This window comes from Parambassis ranga, chromosome 8 (genome assembly GCF_900634625.1).
Source record: "Parambassis ranga chromosome 8, fParRan2.1, whole genome shotgun sequence".
NCBI lineage: Eukaryota > Metazoa > Chordata > Actinopteri > Ambassidae > Parambassis > Parambassis ranga.
Window position 1 is genome coordinate 15,327,875 of NC_041029.1, and position 14,802 is coordinate 15,342,676.

General features: G+C 43.5%; 1 protein-coding gene across 2 annotated transcripts; it reads left to right on the top strand.

Annotated features, from left to right (window-relative positions):
- The first annotated feature begins 1,671 nt into the window (after positions 1-1,671).
- Positions 1,672-11,722, top strand: triobpb (TRIO and F-actin binding protein b). 2 transcript variants are annotated; one of them, XM_028412745.1, is made up of 13 exons: positions 1,672-1,796; positions 5,179-5,235; positions 5,643-5,711; positions 5,815-5,904; positions 6,106-6,215; positions 6,305-6,761; positions 7,116-7,374; positions 7,703-7,814; positions 8,579-8,738; positions 9,011-9,112; positions 10,420-10,506; positions 10,641-10,845; positions 10,922-11,722. In XM_028412745.1, the coding sequence occupies exons 1-12, from the start codon at positions 1,791-1,793 to the stop codon at positions 10,800-10,802; spliced, it is 1,671 nt and encodes a 556-aa protein (XP_028268546.1). In that variant the 5' UTR covers positions 1,672-1,790; the 3' UTR covers positions 10,803-10,845; positions 10,922-11,722. The 2 variants fall into 2 exon arrangements, with proteins under 2 accessions (XP_028268546.1, XP_028268545.1); XM_028412744.1 differs by lacking the exon at positions 1,672-1,796 and adding an exon at positions 2,349-2,863.
- Positions 11,723-14,802: the final 3,080 nt, after the last annotated feature.

A 14,802-nucleotide genomic window follows, 5' to 3' on the forward strand; every position in this document is an offset into this window, starting at 1 on the left:
TTTGACACACCGAGCCAGTCCATTCTTCGCAAGACAGGATCAAGTAAAGGTGGTAGCCTTCGTGGTCAGGACAGCCGCTCTTCATCCCCTGGAAGGAGAAGCTATGAAACCCAGAATCAGTATCAGCTTAAGAAAACAGAGACCAGTGGGTCATTGCGTGGACGTAGTCACCATCAAAGTCGTAACTCCTCCCCTTCAAGGAATGGTTATGAATCTCGTTCTCAGTCTCTGCTGCACAAGTCGGATTTTAACAGCTCTGTCAGAGGACACGACAGCTACAGTTCATCAACTTTAAAGAAAAGCTTTGATGCACCGGATCAACGCTTGCTACGGAAATCAGAAAGTACCACCTCTTTATACAGCAGCCAAAACATACGTAACTCCTCCCCATCTAGAAAAGGCAACATTGAACCGCCTGGTTATTCTGTCCTTAGATGTGCCTCTAATGGGGTCTCTGGTCACAACGACACAAAACCTGACTCCAGCCGCTCATCGCGCTCGTGGCGGGAATCCACTCCTTCCCTCCGCAGCTCTTCATTGTCCCGTGCTGCTTCACCCTCTAGGACAACCACAAATGGCAGCAGAACAGGTTTTGTCAGGGCAGAGACTCCCAAGGGTCCTGGCAGCATCCGATCTGGAGCTGGCAGATACAACCGCGAGGATTGCCATCCCTCTCCTAACGACAAGAGGACATCTTCTTACAGTGCACGGAGTCCTTCTCCATCACCTCAGACACATATGCGGAGGCACACATCTTCACAGAGCTCCATGGAGTCCTCAGAGTCAGGCCAGCTGTCGGTGGGATCCGCAGGACGGAACAGGGAGGAGTACGCCATGTTAGCTGATGTGCCGAAGGTAAAAATGATCCATCCGAGGGAGGACACGGGGCGGCCGCAGAAGCAGCAGCCTCCTAGGAGACAGGAGCTCTTCAAACCAGCCAGGTCTGAGACACTTTACATAACAAAGAATGGACAAAGTGTCGATGCCTGTGTTGATTTTTAGTCATCCTGTTTCCTGTTTCAGCCACTCCTTGAGCAAGTTTCCCTCCAGAGAGTGGGAAGACACAGGGGACACAGAGAGAGAGTGGCACTATGGTGGCAGTGGGTATCTGTCTCGAGCTCATTCCTCCACCTCATTACAGGTTGGTCGGCTTTGCAGCCATAAACAGAGGACATTTTATACCAATTCCACTTTCTGATCTCTATGGTAAGACATGGTGTCTGAACAAGGAACCCCTTATGACATCATAAGGGGATAGGCCCTGCTTTTTACCAGGGTATCATGGGACCTGTAGGCAAGCTACTAAACTCTTGAGTAACAAACTCCATGGTCTGATCTGTTACTTCCATTAACCATGGTGACTAATAATCAACAGTGTGGATTTTAGCAAACGATAATAAACAGAAATAAAATGAAGCTTTTATTTAGAATTAGCCTTTATAAAACTACACCTTAGTGTGAGAAGGTCTACAAAAACTGAGCACACAGAGTGGAGGAGTGGCTGGAACTGGGCGTTGAATCCGGTGTGCACCACATTATATTCCACTGCTGTGCTCCTGCAGCTTTACCCTGTGGGTATCACCTGCCTGATATGTTAATATTTAACCACATCTGCCACATACCAGGCTCATGATTGGAGTGTTGGGATGTGACGCTCTGGCTCATGATCCATTATCATCAGAACTGAAAGGTGGTGTGTGTGTGTGTGTTTTTGTTTTTTTCAGCGATCTGGGAGTCCCACAGCGGATGAGGGCAGCGGGTGGAAAGTTAACCAGCACAGATCTGAGCAAATGCAGGTATGACAAATAGTTTGTTTACAGTAAATGTGTGTGTGTGTGTCCCATATGGATCATTAAAATGTGTGATGCAGGTAATAAACCTGGAGCACACACGGCTCAGTATGTTTATTGACCTCCAGCCTGTTTGAACAGACAGTATCTCCTTGTTACACATTCACCCGTGTTCTCCTGGATCCTGTCAGTGAAGCTTCGTGTCCTCGGCAGCCTGAGCTGTAGTAGGTGTAGGTCTCTTTTTAGCTGCTGCTGGAGGTGGTGGTGGTGGTGGTGGTTGTGTGTCTGTTCACCTACTACACCCTGCAGTCATTTCACAAGACTGACTGAGCTTTGTCAATTGTGGTGTGCTGGGGCATGTGTTGAAATTCCTGAACTGAAACCAATAGCTACCAAGAGAGGATTTTGAAAAAGAGGGAGGAGGAGGAGGAAGAGGAGGAGGAGGAGGAAGGGCTGTCACTTTATTTGGCAAAGCTAGAAGAGTTTTATGTCAATATATGTAAAAGTTTGCAAAGAAGAAGGTGGAGAGAATGTTGTAAAAAAACACACACAATGATGTTTTGTTACAGGGTCTTAGAAGAAGTTTGAGGGGATTTATTATTATTATGCATGCCATTAATCAGGGGTGTAATGGTGCTCATGTGGGCTCAGATGGATCCAGATCCAGCACTCTGGGGGCGGCTTGTTTTCTCAAACGATCTTCGCGGACCCGCCCAGGAAGTGGCATACAGGGCAGCAGCAGCAGAGACAGACCCGAGAGCTGCCGCCGCGGTAACAGCTCCTCCGCGACTTGTCAGAAAGTTCAGATCTTAACATTAAACTCCGGTTTGTCCGTGTTTACTGGGCTGGATGCAGGTTCTGCTTCAGTGAGCGAAGTTCTGGAAGGGGTGCGCTTAATTTACTCACCGCGGAGGGTGAATGGCGGGGTTTTGTCTCATGTCGAGGGGAGAGAGTGAGGTGGTTTAGCCCTCAAGCCGAAAAGTGTACAGTTTAGTGGATTAGCTTATGTTTTGTGTTTGCTAACAGTACTTTTATCTTCAATTTTACCTTCTCTGGATCCTGTTATCATGACGGTAAGCAGTAACTTCTTTTTTTTTTTTTTTTAAGTTTTGATGGCAACTTATTTTCCTGTTTGTGTCACTTCTTCCTGAATTCAAACATCTGAAATGAACTCTAACCTTAAAACTGTTGTTTAGCTAACTTTGATTATTAACGTATGCTAGCTTAAATGTAGCTAGCTAGTTTGGTTTGATTCAAATGGGGGGTGTAGCCTAGCTTAAAACTGTAATGTTCTTGTGCTGTGCTTCCTGTAAGATGAAGATTTTATCCGTTTCTGTTTAAGTGGCAGGTGTTAAAAAAAAAAAAGTTTTTCGAAGTGTGCTGCAGTTTCTCTTGTGTTGTTTACAGTAGCAGGAAGTGTTATTAGCTCCTTGCTTGAACTGTATGTGTCACTTTTTACGTTCATCCGTGACACATCTTCTCTGTTTGCACAGGCAAAAGTCGTTTTTACATATGTAAATATTGATAGAACTGAGTCATGATGACAGGTTTTAATGTACTGTGCAGCTTCTCTAAACTATGGCATTGATTAAATCTTTATATTGGATTAAAACTCTCTTATTGATATTTATTTGGCAACAAGAAAACTTAAAATGTAAAAAAAAAAATCCAACAGAAACAATGCCCTTAAAATCCACTTTTTATTGACACTTCCTTAAAAATCTGCCAGTTTGCGTACTGATTTGGAATAAATTACATTCTGTGGTCTGTTATTTCTGAAGAACAGACTGTTGCTATGCAGATTAGACTGTTTCCATGGATACTGTTCTGATAATTTTGTTTTAAAATCTACATGTTGTGTAATATTATTGATTTGTTTGGGTAATGTGCAACAACAATCAAGGGTTACATTGGCTTCAAAGAGCAGCTAAATGTGAACAGATTATCCTGCACGTATCACAGTTTATCACACAAATACTCCTTTTTTTGGCCAGTTGCTGCATTCTACTGTCTCTGCTGTCTGCTAAAGAAGTCAGGAACATTTAATTTTAAACCTGTTTTGCATGAAATGATTGACTTCTTAAGCATTTAGTGTTGTGAGGGTGATGAAGATGGCTCCACTCATCATCACAGTGTCCCTTACATGTTGAATTGTAAGCCCCACATGATGTTGTGTGTTGTTCCTCCCGGTACACAGCACCTTATTTATCAGTTAATGCAGAGTATGCAGAGAGGTGATACTCTTATTAATTGACATGTGTGTGCAGAAAGGTAACTAGGTTCACTATGAAGAGAACCTTCATAGTGACAGTAAGAGTGGATTATTGTCTGTGTCTGACCCTTTCCAGCAAGGGCACTGAATCTGAACTGTGTCATTCCCTGTATGTGCTGTGGTTATGACTAGATTTGTTTGTTTTTTTGCTCCCACCATATTTATATCTCTTTCCATCGCATCTGTCAACTATAATAAGAAGTTTAGATTGGAACTTAGTAAATTTAGTCATGCACCAAAGTCATCTCACTGCATTATTCCTTTTACACGCTCCGTTGGCAGCCAGTAGACCTTAAAATTTGTGAGATTAGAGAAGATCAGTGGCCTAGATGAACTGGATTAAAAACAGAGGAAAAAACTGGGTGGTACTGTGGTTTATGAGGACACCAGCAAGCGAGTGTGTATATATATATATACATATATATATATGTATAGAAAAGAGTTGGTTGTTTAGAGATGACAGTGCAGAGAGAAATTATATTGTAGTGTTTTAATAAAAGGGGTCGAATTAACAAAAACGGAGAGTAGGAAACAACAACAGGGATGGAATTAAGACGCCGCCAGTGGGACAAAATATGACAAATGCAGAAAGATTTAAGTGAGGAATGCACATGTTAGTGAGATAAGCAAGGTCAGGAGGAATGCAAGTTGGAAAAAGCTGCCTAATCTTAATCTGGGATCACTGTTTCTTGACGTACCTGCCTACGGTAGTGCATGTTTTCCTCTTCCTGTCATCGTGTGAAAAAAGGGCCTGCAGCAGTGCAACAGAGCAGCACACACCGTTACATAAATACAGCGCTGCTGCTCTGTTAGCATACTGTAAAAAACAAAACAGGATCATAATCTGTGTTCAAATTCATAATTTACACATTTAACCAGTTGCTCCACCATAAAATGTGGTGTGGTTGCTGCTTATTCCAGAGTTTGCCTCACCCTGAGATGTTTGCTTTGTCCAGGTAGTCACTCCTTTCTGTCTGTTCCTGTTCTTTGTTTCCTTCATCTCTGTGAACCTATCCCGACCTGCTGGTGATAAACGAGCGGACTTTCATTCACGTTGTGTCGCGTTGTTCCCACTCAGTCAGTGAACTTGTACACTCCTCTCCTCTGTTTTTACAGCCTGACCTCTTGAACTTCAAAAAGGGATGGATGTCAAAACTGGACGACAGCGGTGAGGTAAAACTCCTCCTCCTGCTCCTCATCCCTCCTTTCCTAATGAGGCGATAGCAGATTAGCCGTGTTATCGCAGTCATAGTTTGGTGGCTCGGGGCACAGCAGGTGTCTCATTTATTTACATAATGCGCTTGATTGAACGAGCTTCTCACATCACATGCTGACACTACTCAGTTCAATAAGAGGCTTCAGATGAATGTTTTTATCTGAATCTTTGGGCTCATTTTGAACTCCAGTATAAAGTGGATGGAAACACACAGTCGTGGCTCTAGTTAAGGGGGACTCAGATGTCTCCCTAAGCCTCCCGATCAATCAGATATTTACTTTCAGATGGAACAGAGGATGCATTGTAAAGTCTGAAGACACTTTCTCTTTTTACAGTGTAACTGATGTCATCTGTGTTTTTTTAGTGGAAGAAGCATTGGTTCGTCCTGACTGATGCAGGACTGAAGTACTACAGAGATTCCAGTGCAGAGGAGGTATATTGGTTTTAATATTTTACATATGATTATTATTGTCCTTTGAATTATATGATTTATAAGAATAAAGTGAGGAGAAATAAACTGTGTGCTCTCTTTGCAGAAAGATGACCTGGATGGGGAGATTGACCTGAAATCCTGTGTGAAGGTGTCTGAGTTTGACGTGGAGAAGAACTATGGATTTCAGATACAAGTGAATCCCTTTTTTTGTCTTCAACCACACCCGTTCTCAAATTCTGCTGTTTTCCTTTCATTCCATTATCACGAGTCACATCTCTGTCTGTGACTCCTCCACCTTTTCTCTCTGTGTCTCTCACTTTTAGTCGAATCTTTATTATCTCATCTTAGTTTTGCCACGTTTGTGTCTCCCTAACCTGTTTTTTTTGTTCGTCAGACACGGGAGGCTGTGTTCACGTTGTCCGCCATGACAGCTGGAATCAGGCGGAACTGGATAGAGGTGTTAAAGAAGTGTATCAGGCCCAGCAGCTCTCCAGACCTCACACAGTAAATACTTGCACAATCTTTCAAGAAAAATTAAGATGCTTTTTATTCTCTGCTGCTAAAGTAAGATTCACTTTCCTAATATTCTCTAGGTTACCTGACAGCAGCAGCGATAAGGAGAACTCCCATAATCGGGTCCCGCTGTCTTCCCGACGGCCATCATCGCGTCATGGCGACACTTACTCAGAAGCTCCGATGTCCGCTCCTCCGACTCAGCGAAGGTTTGATTACGTCGAGCTGTCGCCTGTTCACGCCTCCACCGGGACTCTCCCAGCCAGTCAGAGAGAAGCAGCAGAGGGGCAGGTGAGGGAGCACAGCCAGTGGCAGGAGGAGAGGCACAACACAAGCAGCCAATGGGAGGCAGTGCTGTCCAGGAAGGGTAGCGGCGGCGGCGGTGGCGTGGGCTCGAACCAGAGGCTCCGCATGGAGAATGAAATCGAGAAGAAGTGGGCCGAGTTTGAACGAATGCCGTTTAAGGAGATGAGCTCCTTACCGTCAGCAGGATCGCCGCCTTCCAGCCAGTCAGCCAATGAGGCGCTGCAGAGGGAGGTAGTGCGTGGAGATGATTTTCCAATTTGCAAATGAAAGAAAATGCAAATTAACCCTTCATCTGCCAGATGAAGTAAAACTGTGTTTCCACCTTTTAATTCTCTTTCCTGCTTCCTGACTTTATTTCCTCTTCAGCAGTGATTTTCACCATAAATGAGAAATTCAGATTGGAACACAGAAAATACTGTTGAAGCTCCTGTTTGCTTTGTGTCTGCATGTTGTGATGCCTCCTGGTGTGACACTGTGTTTGCAGTCCCCATTACAGAGCTCCAGTTAATCAATAGAATCACATTAGACTTTGAGTTCAGCCGTTGTCTCCCAGTGGGCTTTACTTTCATCCATGTCTTCTCTCAGGTGGCGTCACTGAGGCAGCAGCTGGAGAATCTACAACAGGGGGGAAGAGGAGGAGGAGGAGGAAGAGGAGGAGAGGGACTCGGGGGTGTGCGTGGTGGCTGCGGCCCTGAGGCACCCTGCAGCCGCAGCCTGGTAGCCATGGAGCGTGCTCATCGGCAGGCACTGGAAGAGCTGCAGAGGCAGCACGAACGCCACATCAAGGAGCTGGAGGCGGAGAAGGACCGGCTGCTGCTGGAGGAGTCCCAGGACACGGCACGAGGTCAGTCGACCAGACCGTCACTGCTGTAGCTGCAAATTTATAGAATATCTCTAGCTGGAGGCCCAAGAACACTCACTGTATGCTTAGTAAAACAGGAAGGTTTTAGGTTGAAGGTGCTTCCTGAGCCCAACTTGCTCCCATTTATCCAGTATTAGTAACATTTGTGTGGAAAAATGTTTTGTAAAAGAAGAACTGACAGAAAATGTGAATCTAAGGAGTGAAAAACATCCAAAAATGTCTTTGGCTCAATGATTCATATCTGAAAAAGTGTAACCCTGAGCTGTTCTCTGCTGGTCCTCATGAGGCAGTTACCATTATTGTGTTTCAGTGATGGAGGCTTTGAAGACAAAACACAAAGAGGAACTAGAGAGAGAGGTGGAGAAAGTCAAGAGGCTGAGCAGCGGCATGCTTGACTCACAGACTTTGCAAGCCCAACAGCAGTAAGTATGTAAATGTAAGTATGTAAGTATGTAAAATGTAAAATATACACATCTCCCAAAAAACTGACTCATTAAGGAGTTTGTGTAACACTTGAACTCTCCCGCTTGCAACTCTGTATCTTGTGCAAGCCATGAAAATAAATTCTCGGTTGTAGCTTGGCCCTCTTGTGTCAGTCCGTACGGGCCAGCAGTGGTAATTTATGTGAATAGGTCTCTTGTGCTCGTTGGCAACAAAAGGGTTTTTCTGTGAAATGAAAAGGTTGAAGCCTCCGCAACAGAGCAGAGTTCCTTGTTGAAGCGAGGCCATTACCGCAGCGGCTGCTGAGTCCTGTTAGGCACTTGAGGAATGTAGAAGAATTCGGTCATGGATTAGTTTTCTTTTGTGAGTTTCACAAGGTCTTTGACACACACTGTCTGAGCGGCTGCTACTGGAACCCGCATTTTAGAGCTTATCTGAGTCGCTGGCTCTGCAGTTTTTCAACTCGCATGCTCTTCCTTATTTTTGTGGTCATTGGTTATATGCAGTGGAGATGTTTTATAACCTCAACAGGAAATACTCATGACAACACCAAGAATGTTCTGTTATTAAAGCCTCTTCAGACTATATACTTTACAAGCTTCAGAAGGGATTCAGTAACTTTTAAAACTCAACAGTTTTGTATGCATGAGAAAAGCAGCAAAAAAAGACGTATCACTCACCCCGTCACACCGTCTGTCGGTCTCACAAGCAGGATTTGAAACTTAACACCTGCCTCTCACTGCAGGACAGACACTCGGGCCCTGCAGAGAGAGCTGGCCGGACTCTCTGAACGCTACTTTCAGAAGTGTCTGGAGCTGAACCGAGCTGAGCAGAGTAACGCTGAGAGAGAGAGGGAGATCAGCCGCAAGGAGAGAGACATGGAGCAGCTGAAGAAAGAGAACCAGGTGAGATTAAAAGAAGTTCTCAAACCAACAGGAAGGTTGAAACGGAACTCATCTACACGATGAAAGATTGTTCTCCTTTATGGTGCACTGGTTGGTGTAATGTTATACATTTCTGGTCCCAGATCGACCGTCAGTAGAACAGGGACAGGTGGGACGCTGCATACAGTATCTGATACTGATATGCTGCTGTCTGTGTGCGGACAGGGGGGGAAAACAGCAGCCTATGCCAACAAATTTAAAACTATTAAGACAAAAAACATCTTTCTCTTCAGGACTTGAAGGCCCGTTTGACGGAGGAGATTGTCCGAATGCGCTCAAACGTCAAAGATCACGGCTCAGAGGACGACAAGGACAGGACGCCCTGTGAACTGCAGGTAACTGCTGGCTGACAAACACAAACTGAGGGTGCCAGTTTGTTCAGCAAACTAAACATCCACAGCTTTCGTGTGGGGTGAGGGTGTGAAATGTTCTTTGCATGAGTAACATCCACATTTAATGCGCTGAAATGCAAAAACCTTTACTCCATTTATGCAACATTTTCTTTTAAAACAAGCTTCTGGGTTGAGCTGTGGTCTGAACAGGCAGTGACACAGACACCCACATTCATTTCCTTAATTTGGTCTGGTCAGTCATGAGGTGTCCCTCTCTGATCCCTTGTAGCTATTTAAACCTAAATAAGTTAAACATTATATTGGTCACGTGTGCAGGGAGGGGATTATTTCTGAAACTGAAAACAGATTTAAAAGAAAAGTTTACTAGTGTGGATGTAGAACAGGTTTGTTTATGTGAAACAGTGAGTGAGAATTTGCCAGCTCTATAGTCAAAGTCAGCTTTATATGTGCTGGACATACAGAGAATCGAAATTGCGTTACTCTCATCTCCACAACATATAAATAACAACTTAAGAATAAACATATAACTGTAAAGTGTAAAAAATGTACCTACGATGAGGCACACACAAAAATACAAGGCACAAAAATGAAGGCACAATGCAGTGTGAGTGCAAAAATCTTAATAGTGCAAGACACAGATGTAAACAGTGCAGGGGAATTGTGTAATTAAGGACTTATTAGCAGCTTATATGTGACTGGTATGAGCCGACTAAGGTGCAAGAGAGTTCATGGGGTAAAGTGGCTGGTGCACAGAGTTCCTTGGGGGGGGGGGGGGAGGGGGAGAAAGTGTGGCACAGCAGGGAGAGAGTTTAATACAGGCTCATAAGTATAAAATAAAGCCAGATCGATTTCTTTGAAAGCATATTTTGATTTGTGTAAACATGCAGTTCAAACATAGTACAAAGGGCAACATTGTTTCTGTTCCTCAGAATAACAGACTGTGTTATCTGTGTTCATTGTACAAAAATATGTGTCAGGATGTTTGTACACATATTCTAGACAAGTTAAAGCAGGTGGAGAAAATGCTTTTTTTTTCATTTTCACATTTCTGGTGACCGATCCCTCTGTGACCTGTTAAACCACGGGACCAGAGCCAGTGTTGTTGTTGTAAACTGGCACCGTGTTGACGGAATGACACGGTGCTTGTATCGGTGTGTGCACAAGTGTTTGTAGATTTTGTCGTGTTTTTACTGTTCAAACAAATGATACTGATGTGTCACCCACAGAGGAAGCTGTAATTACAGTCAGAGTTTCTGCACAGACTATAACTTCATTGTTTTTCCTCTCAGGTTCTTCTCAGGATGAAAGAAAATGAGATTGAGTACTTGCATAAAGAGATCAGCTGTCTACGGAACGAGCTACAGTTTCTGAACATGGTACACCTCCTGTGTGTGTGTGTGTGTGTTTCCTTCATATGTGTGTTATGTTAATGGTTCTGTCTTTCCTGGAATTCTCTTAACAAATCATCTCAAACAGATTCTCTGTTTTCTTTTTTTTTTTGTTGCTGCAGGAAAAACAGCTGGCCTGCGATCGATACACGGAGGTCCGGGAGGAGCTGAGCGGGATGAAGGGCCGGAACGAGCGAGAGATTCAGAGCCTGAAGGAGCACTTGAGGCTGGCCATGGCTGCTCTGCAGGAGGGCCAGAAGCTGGGGAACAGCCTGGACCACTGAGAGGCGGCTGCTCACACCGACGCTCTGGCAGACACGGCGACAGGTGTGCACTGACGGTCCACGCTCTTTGGAGAATTATGGATTGGTTTTATATTTATTTGTGTGTGTTTTTTTTGCAGGTGTGTCTACATCGCAGTATCAGTGTGGGAGATGGATGGTGTACAGTTCCAGCTGTGTGCAGCAGGTTTCAGTCAGCGTAGAGTAGCCATTACACTGGGCCACACGTGACGTACATATATACAACCGCACTTTTTATTTTAGCCTTTTGTGAGCGCGTGTGAGTGCACGTTTGGTCTAAAAACTGGAATATTTGTTGAGCGGCATGTCTTTTTTTTTTTTTTTTATCAGGTGTTGTTGTAGATAAAACGTTCTTATTGTTTCAGCTTTCTGCCTGAGAAGAGCTACTGTCCTCTGTTTTCTGTTGTATAGCTGTTCAGTCATGTTTACTTTGTGGAAAAAAAAGTTTTTTAGGACGTGGGAGCTTATCATGTGCTGTAATTATTGTTATTTTTGTACCTGGAAACATTTTTGTGAATATAAAATTTGGGATTAAAACCAAGAATCCAGATTCCTGGCAGGCAGAATTGGAAAGAGAGTTCTGTGTGATTACAGGCAAATTCAGGCTCAGCCTTCTTTGAGGATGCTGCTGAATGAACGTCGTCCCACAAGCCACATCAGCTGAGGACTCTCAAGCTTCCCCTCCACATTTCCGGCATGTCCTTCATGTGCCACCAGCAGCACCATGACCAATGTTTGCATTGATGAGCCAATAATTATTCTGTTTATTATTGACCTTGTGTATTGTGATAAAAACGACTTATCTACCTGCCTTTTTGAAAACATTTTCATATTTAATGTACTGTAGAGTCTTATGTAAATTATACACATTTTTGCTATCAATAAAACACATTCTTTAGAAACACTCGACATTTATTCAGGGCGACACACACACATGAAAATGCATCATGGGATTTTTTTTTCTTCTGTGACGTCAAAGGTCAAACGTCTAAGATTATTTTTAGTCAAAATACTCAAAAGCGTATCCATGTAATACCACTTTGTACCACTAGGTGGGATCGTAGTGGACGACAGTGTCCACTCTGATCTCATCAGAAGAAGAACAGCGAAGAGAGATCGGCTTCACTTTTGTTCTATAATTTTAACCTTTTTTCAGTTTTTAGACGAGCAGGAATTTAGTAAAATAGTTTGTAAACACAAAGATGGCGGACGCTCACGGTAAGTGGCTGTTGGAGAGCAGGGTTATCGGGAGAACTAGCTTGGGTTACTCTTAGCTTAGCATAGATGCTAGTGCAACATTTACTTTAAAATCATTGACGTGCATCAGGACTGTTTTCTTCATGTTATTAGACGTATTTCCGCCTTGATGTCTGTTGTCTGCCTCTCCTGCAGGGATGAAGCAAAGCGCAGGGTCCGGTGGAACCACGGAGACCCGCGTACAGGTAAGTCTGCGCGCTGCCGCGACTTTAACCCGTGTTTAAAAAGCTGACAGTTCATTCTGAAGACACACATCTGTGTGACGGTGAAATAATAGAGCTCCTGCTGCCATTTTCCTATGTTTAAAGACCATATCAGTGCAGCCCAGTGGCACAAACACAGAGAAACAGATGTAGGTGAGAAATCCCCCAGTCCGACTAATCAATAACAGAATTTTAGAGCCGTAGGAGGATTTATGACTTTAGTACGTGCAGCCTACAAATCAGAAACTTTGTTAGAGGTGCTGTAGATCTCTGCATGTTTTTGCAGGACACTGTTGGTTTCTGTGCAGCCAAGTCACCACTAGGGGGCAGTAGAGCTCCACTAACGCTGTGTTATGGAGCCTGAAGACGCTGTTTTACTCAGGTTTATTATTTCACAGCAGGTTTATTAGAGGTCATTGATCCCGATCATAGATTTAAATGTGATAGTTTTTTGTGGTTCAGAAGAACTTAGGCAGCCAACTTAAATCATCCCCTCATTCTGACCTCTGACCCTGCAGAGTTAAAGAAATGTAGGAGTAAACATCAACAACAAAAGGTGGAGCCTAAATTATATCCATACAGCTCTACATTGGAGGTTAAAGACAAAAATATGTCAATAAATCTCTGATTTTAAATCTTTTCTCCTCTCCTTTAATTTTAATTTGCAAATTAAAATTCCAATGTTGTTTTCCTTTTTTTTTCTAATAACAGAAATCAAATCATTTCCTCTCAAGTCTCTCAAGCTAGTTAGAAATAAACAAATAGATATTTTTAGTTTCGTTTTTAATTTCTCTTCCTGTGGAAACAATCATTTATTACAGTGATTAAAAAAAATCAGAAACTCAACAAATACACAAATCAGAGCTTGGATATGGCAGCATTTACAGGGGCAGAGAAACTGCTGTTACTCTCATCTTACTTTTTTTGCACATTTTGATATTCTGCTTTATTTTTCTTAAAATATTCTGAGCAATTACATGTCTTCCTTCTGTGTATTTGGGTTTGTCTGTCGGTAAGATCAAAATCATGGACAAGTGCAAGAAGAGACAACTGATGGAGAGCTAAAAAAACAAACACTAAAAGCTCCACAGGGACCCTAAACACCTCATTGTTTCAAGAAAACACAGTTGATAGAGAAGGTGATGACACCAAACGACTGCACAGGAGATGGATTAATGCCCCCCCCCCCCCTGTTTAAAATCGGCGTTTCACACCTTTACGGCTCCTTTATCACCACAAAGGGAGGGGAAGTGGGTGGGAGGGAGGGAGGGAGCAGGAAAAATGTGGAGTTTTTTTTTGTTAGGTTCAAAGGTTGATGTGGTCTGACAGGTTTTCACTTTCCAGGTTACAGTGATGGATGAACCCGCCAGGCAAACCATTAAAAAGCGGAGGCATTTGGGGCCCCCAGCACAAGGTGAGTAGCAATTAGAAGGTTTAAAAATTCATTTACAAATGACTAATTCGTAAATTAATTTAATTTCTGTGCTCATGTAGAGTCTCCTGCTCCTGCTCCTGCTGCTGCTGATGATGATGAAGCTGCTGATGGTGATGCTGATGCTGCTGGTGACGATTATTATCATGCTGCTACTACTGTTGCTGCTGTTGATGGTGACGATGAAGCTGCTGATGATTATTATGATGCTGCCGGTGACTATTATGATCATGCTGCTTCTAATGATGCTGCTGCCACCACTACAAATGAGGCCCCTGCAACACAAGGTATGTGAGATCTGCTACATGTTTATAGTTCATCTGTTGATTGACATTCCACTGAGTGACAGACAATCTAACTGGACCAATGTTTCCCTGTTTTCCTGTTGATGATGAAGAGGAGTGCAGAAGCACTTGCTTCATCTGTGGCTATGCCAGGAAGCTACACACTGGTCATGCCTATTACAAAGGCTCATTCTTCTGTTATTATGAGGGATACTTCCCAAGCATGACCCCCATGCAGGCAGCGAAGCAGTGGGTAAGTTACACGGAGCAAGTGAGTGAGTCACCCACAGTTCCTCGTAGCACGCAGTGGAACAGAAAGAAGGGACAGGAAGCGGGTCGCCCGGAAAGGCCACACAAGCAGCACATGTGCAAGAAGTGTGGCCACATGAAAAAAAGTGCACTGGGACACAGCCAGTACAAAGGGGAGCACTTCTGTGCCCTCTTTGCTGGCAGGCAAGCAGACAAGTGGCTGGCTGAAAAACAGGACCAGGACATGTAGGAGAATGACTCACTCTTCATTGTGCTCTTGTTGTTTTTGAGGTTGTGGTGGTGGCATTTATTTTTGGTGGTTTTACAGCATTTTTTATAGCATTTATTTTGTGTTTTATTGTACAGCATTTCTTATAGTTCTTATTGTTATTTATTACCACAGTTTTCAGTGTGTAAAGTTCATTTTCTGTAAATAAGCATTGCTTGATTAAACGTCGCCCTGGTCCTTTAAGAGAGACTGCCATGTTTATGTAAATTAGCCATGTGCGAAGTGCCTGAGTCACAACAACGGGTCGCAGACCACAAGGTCGTAGGTT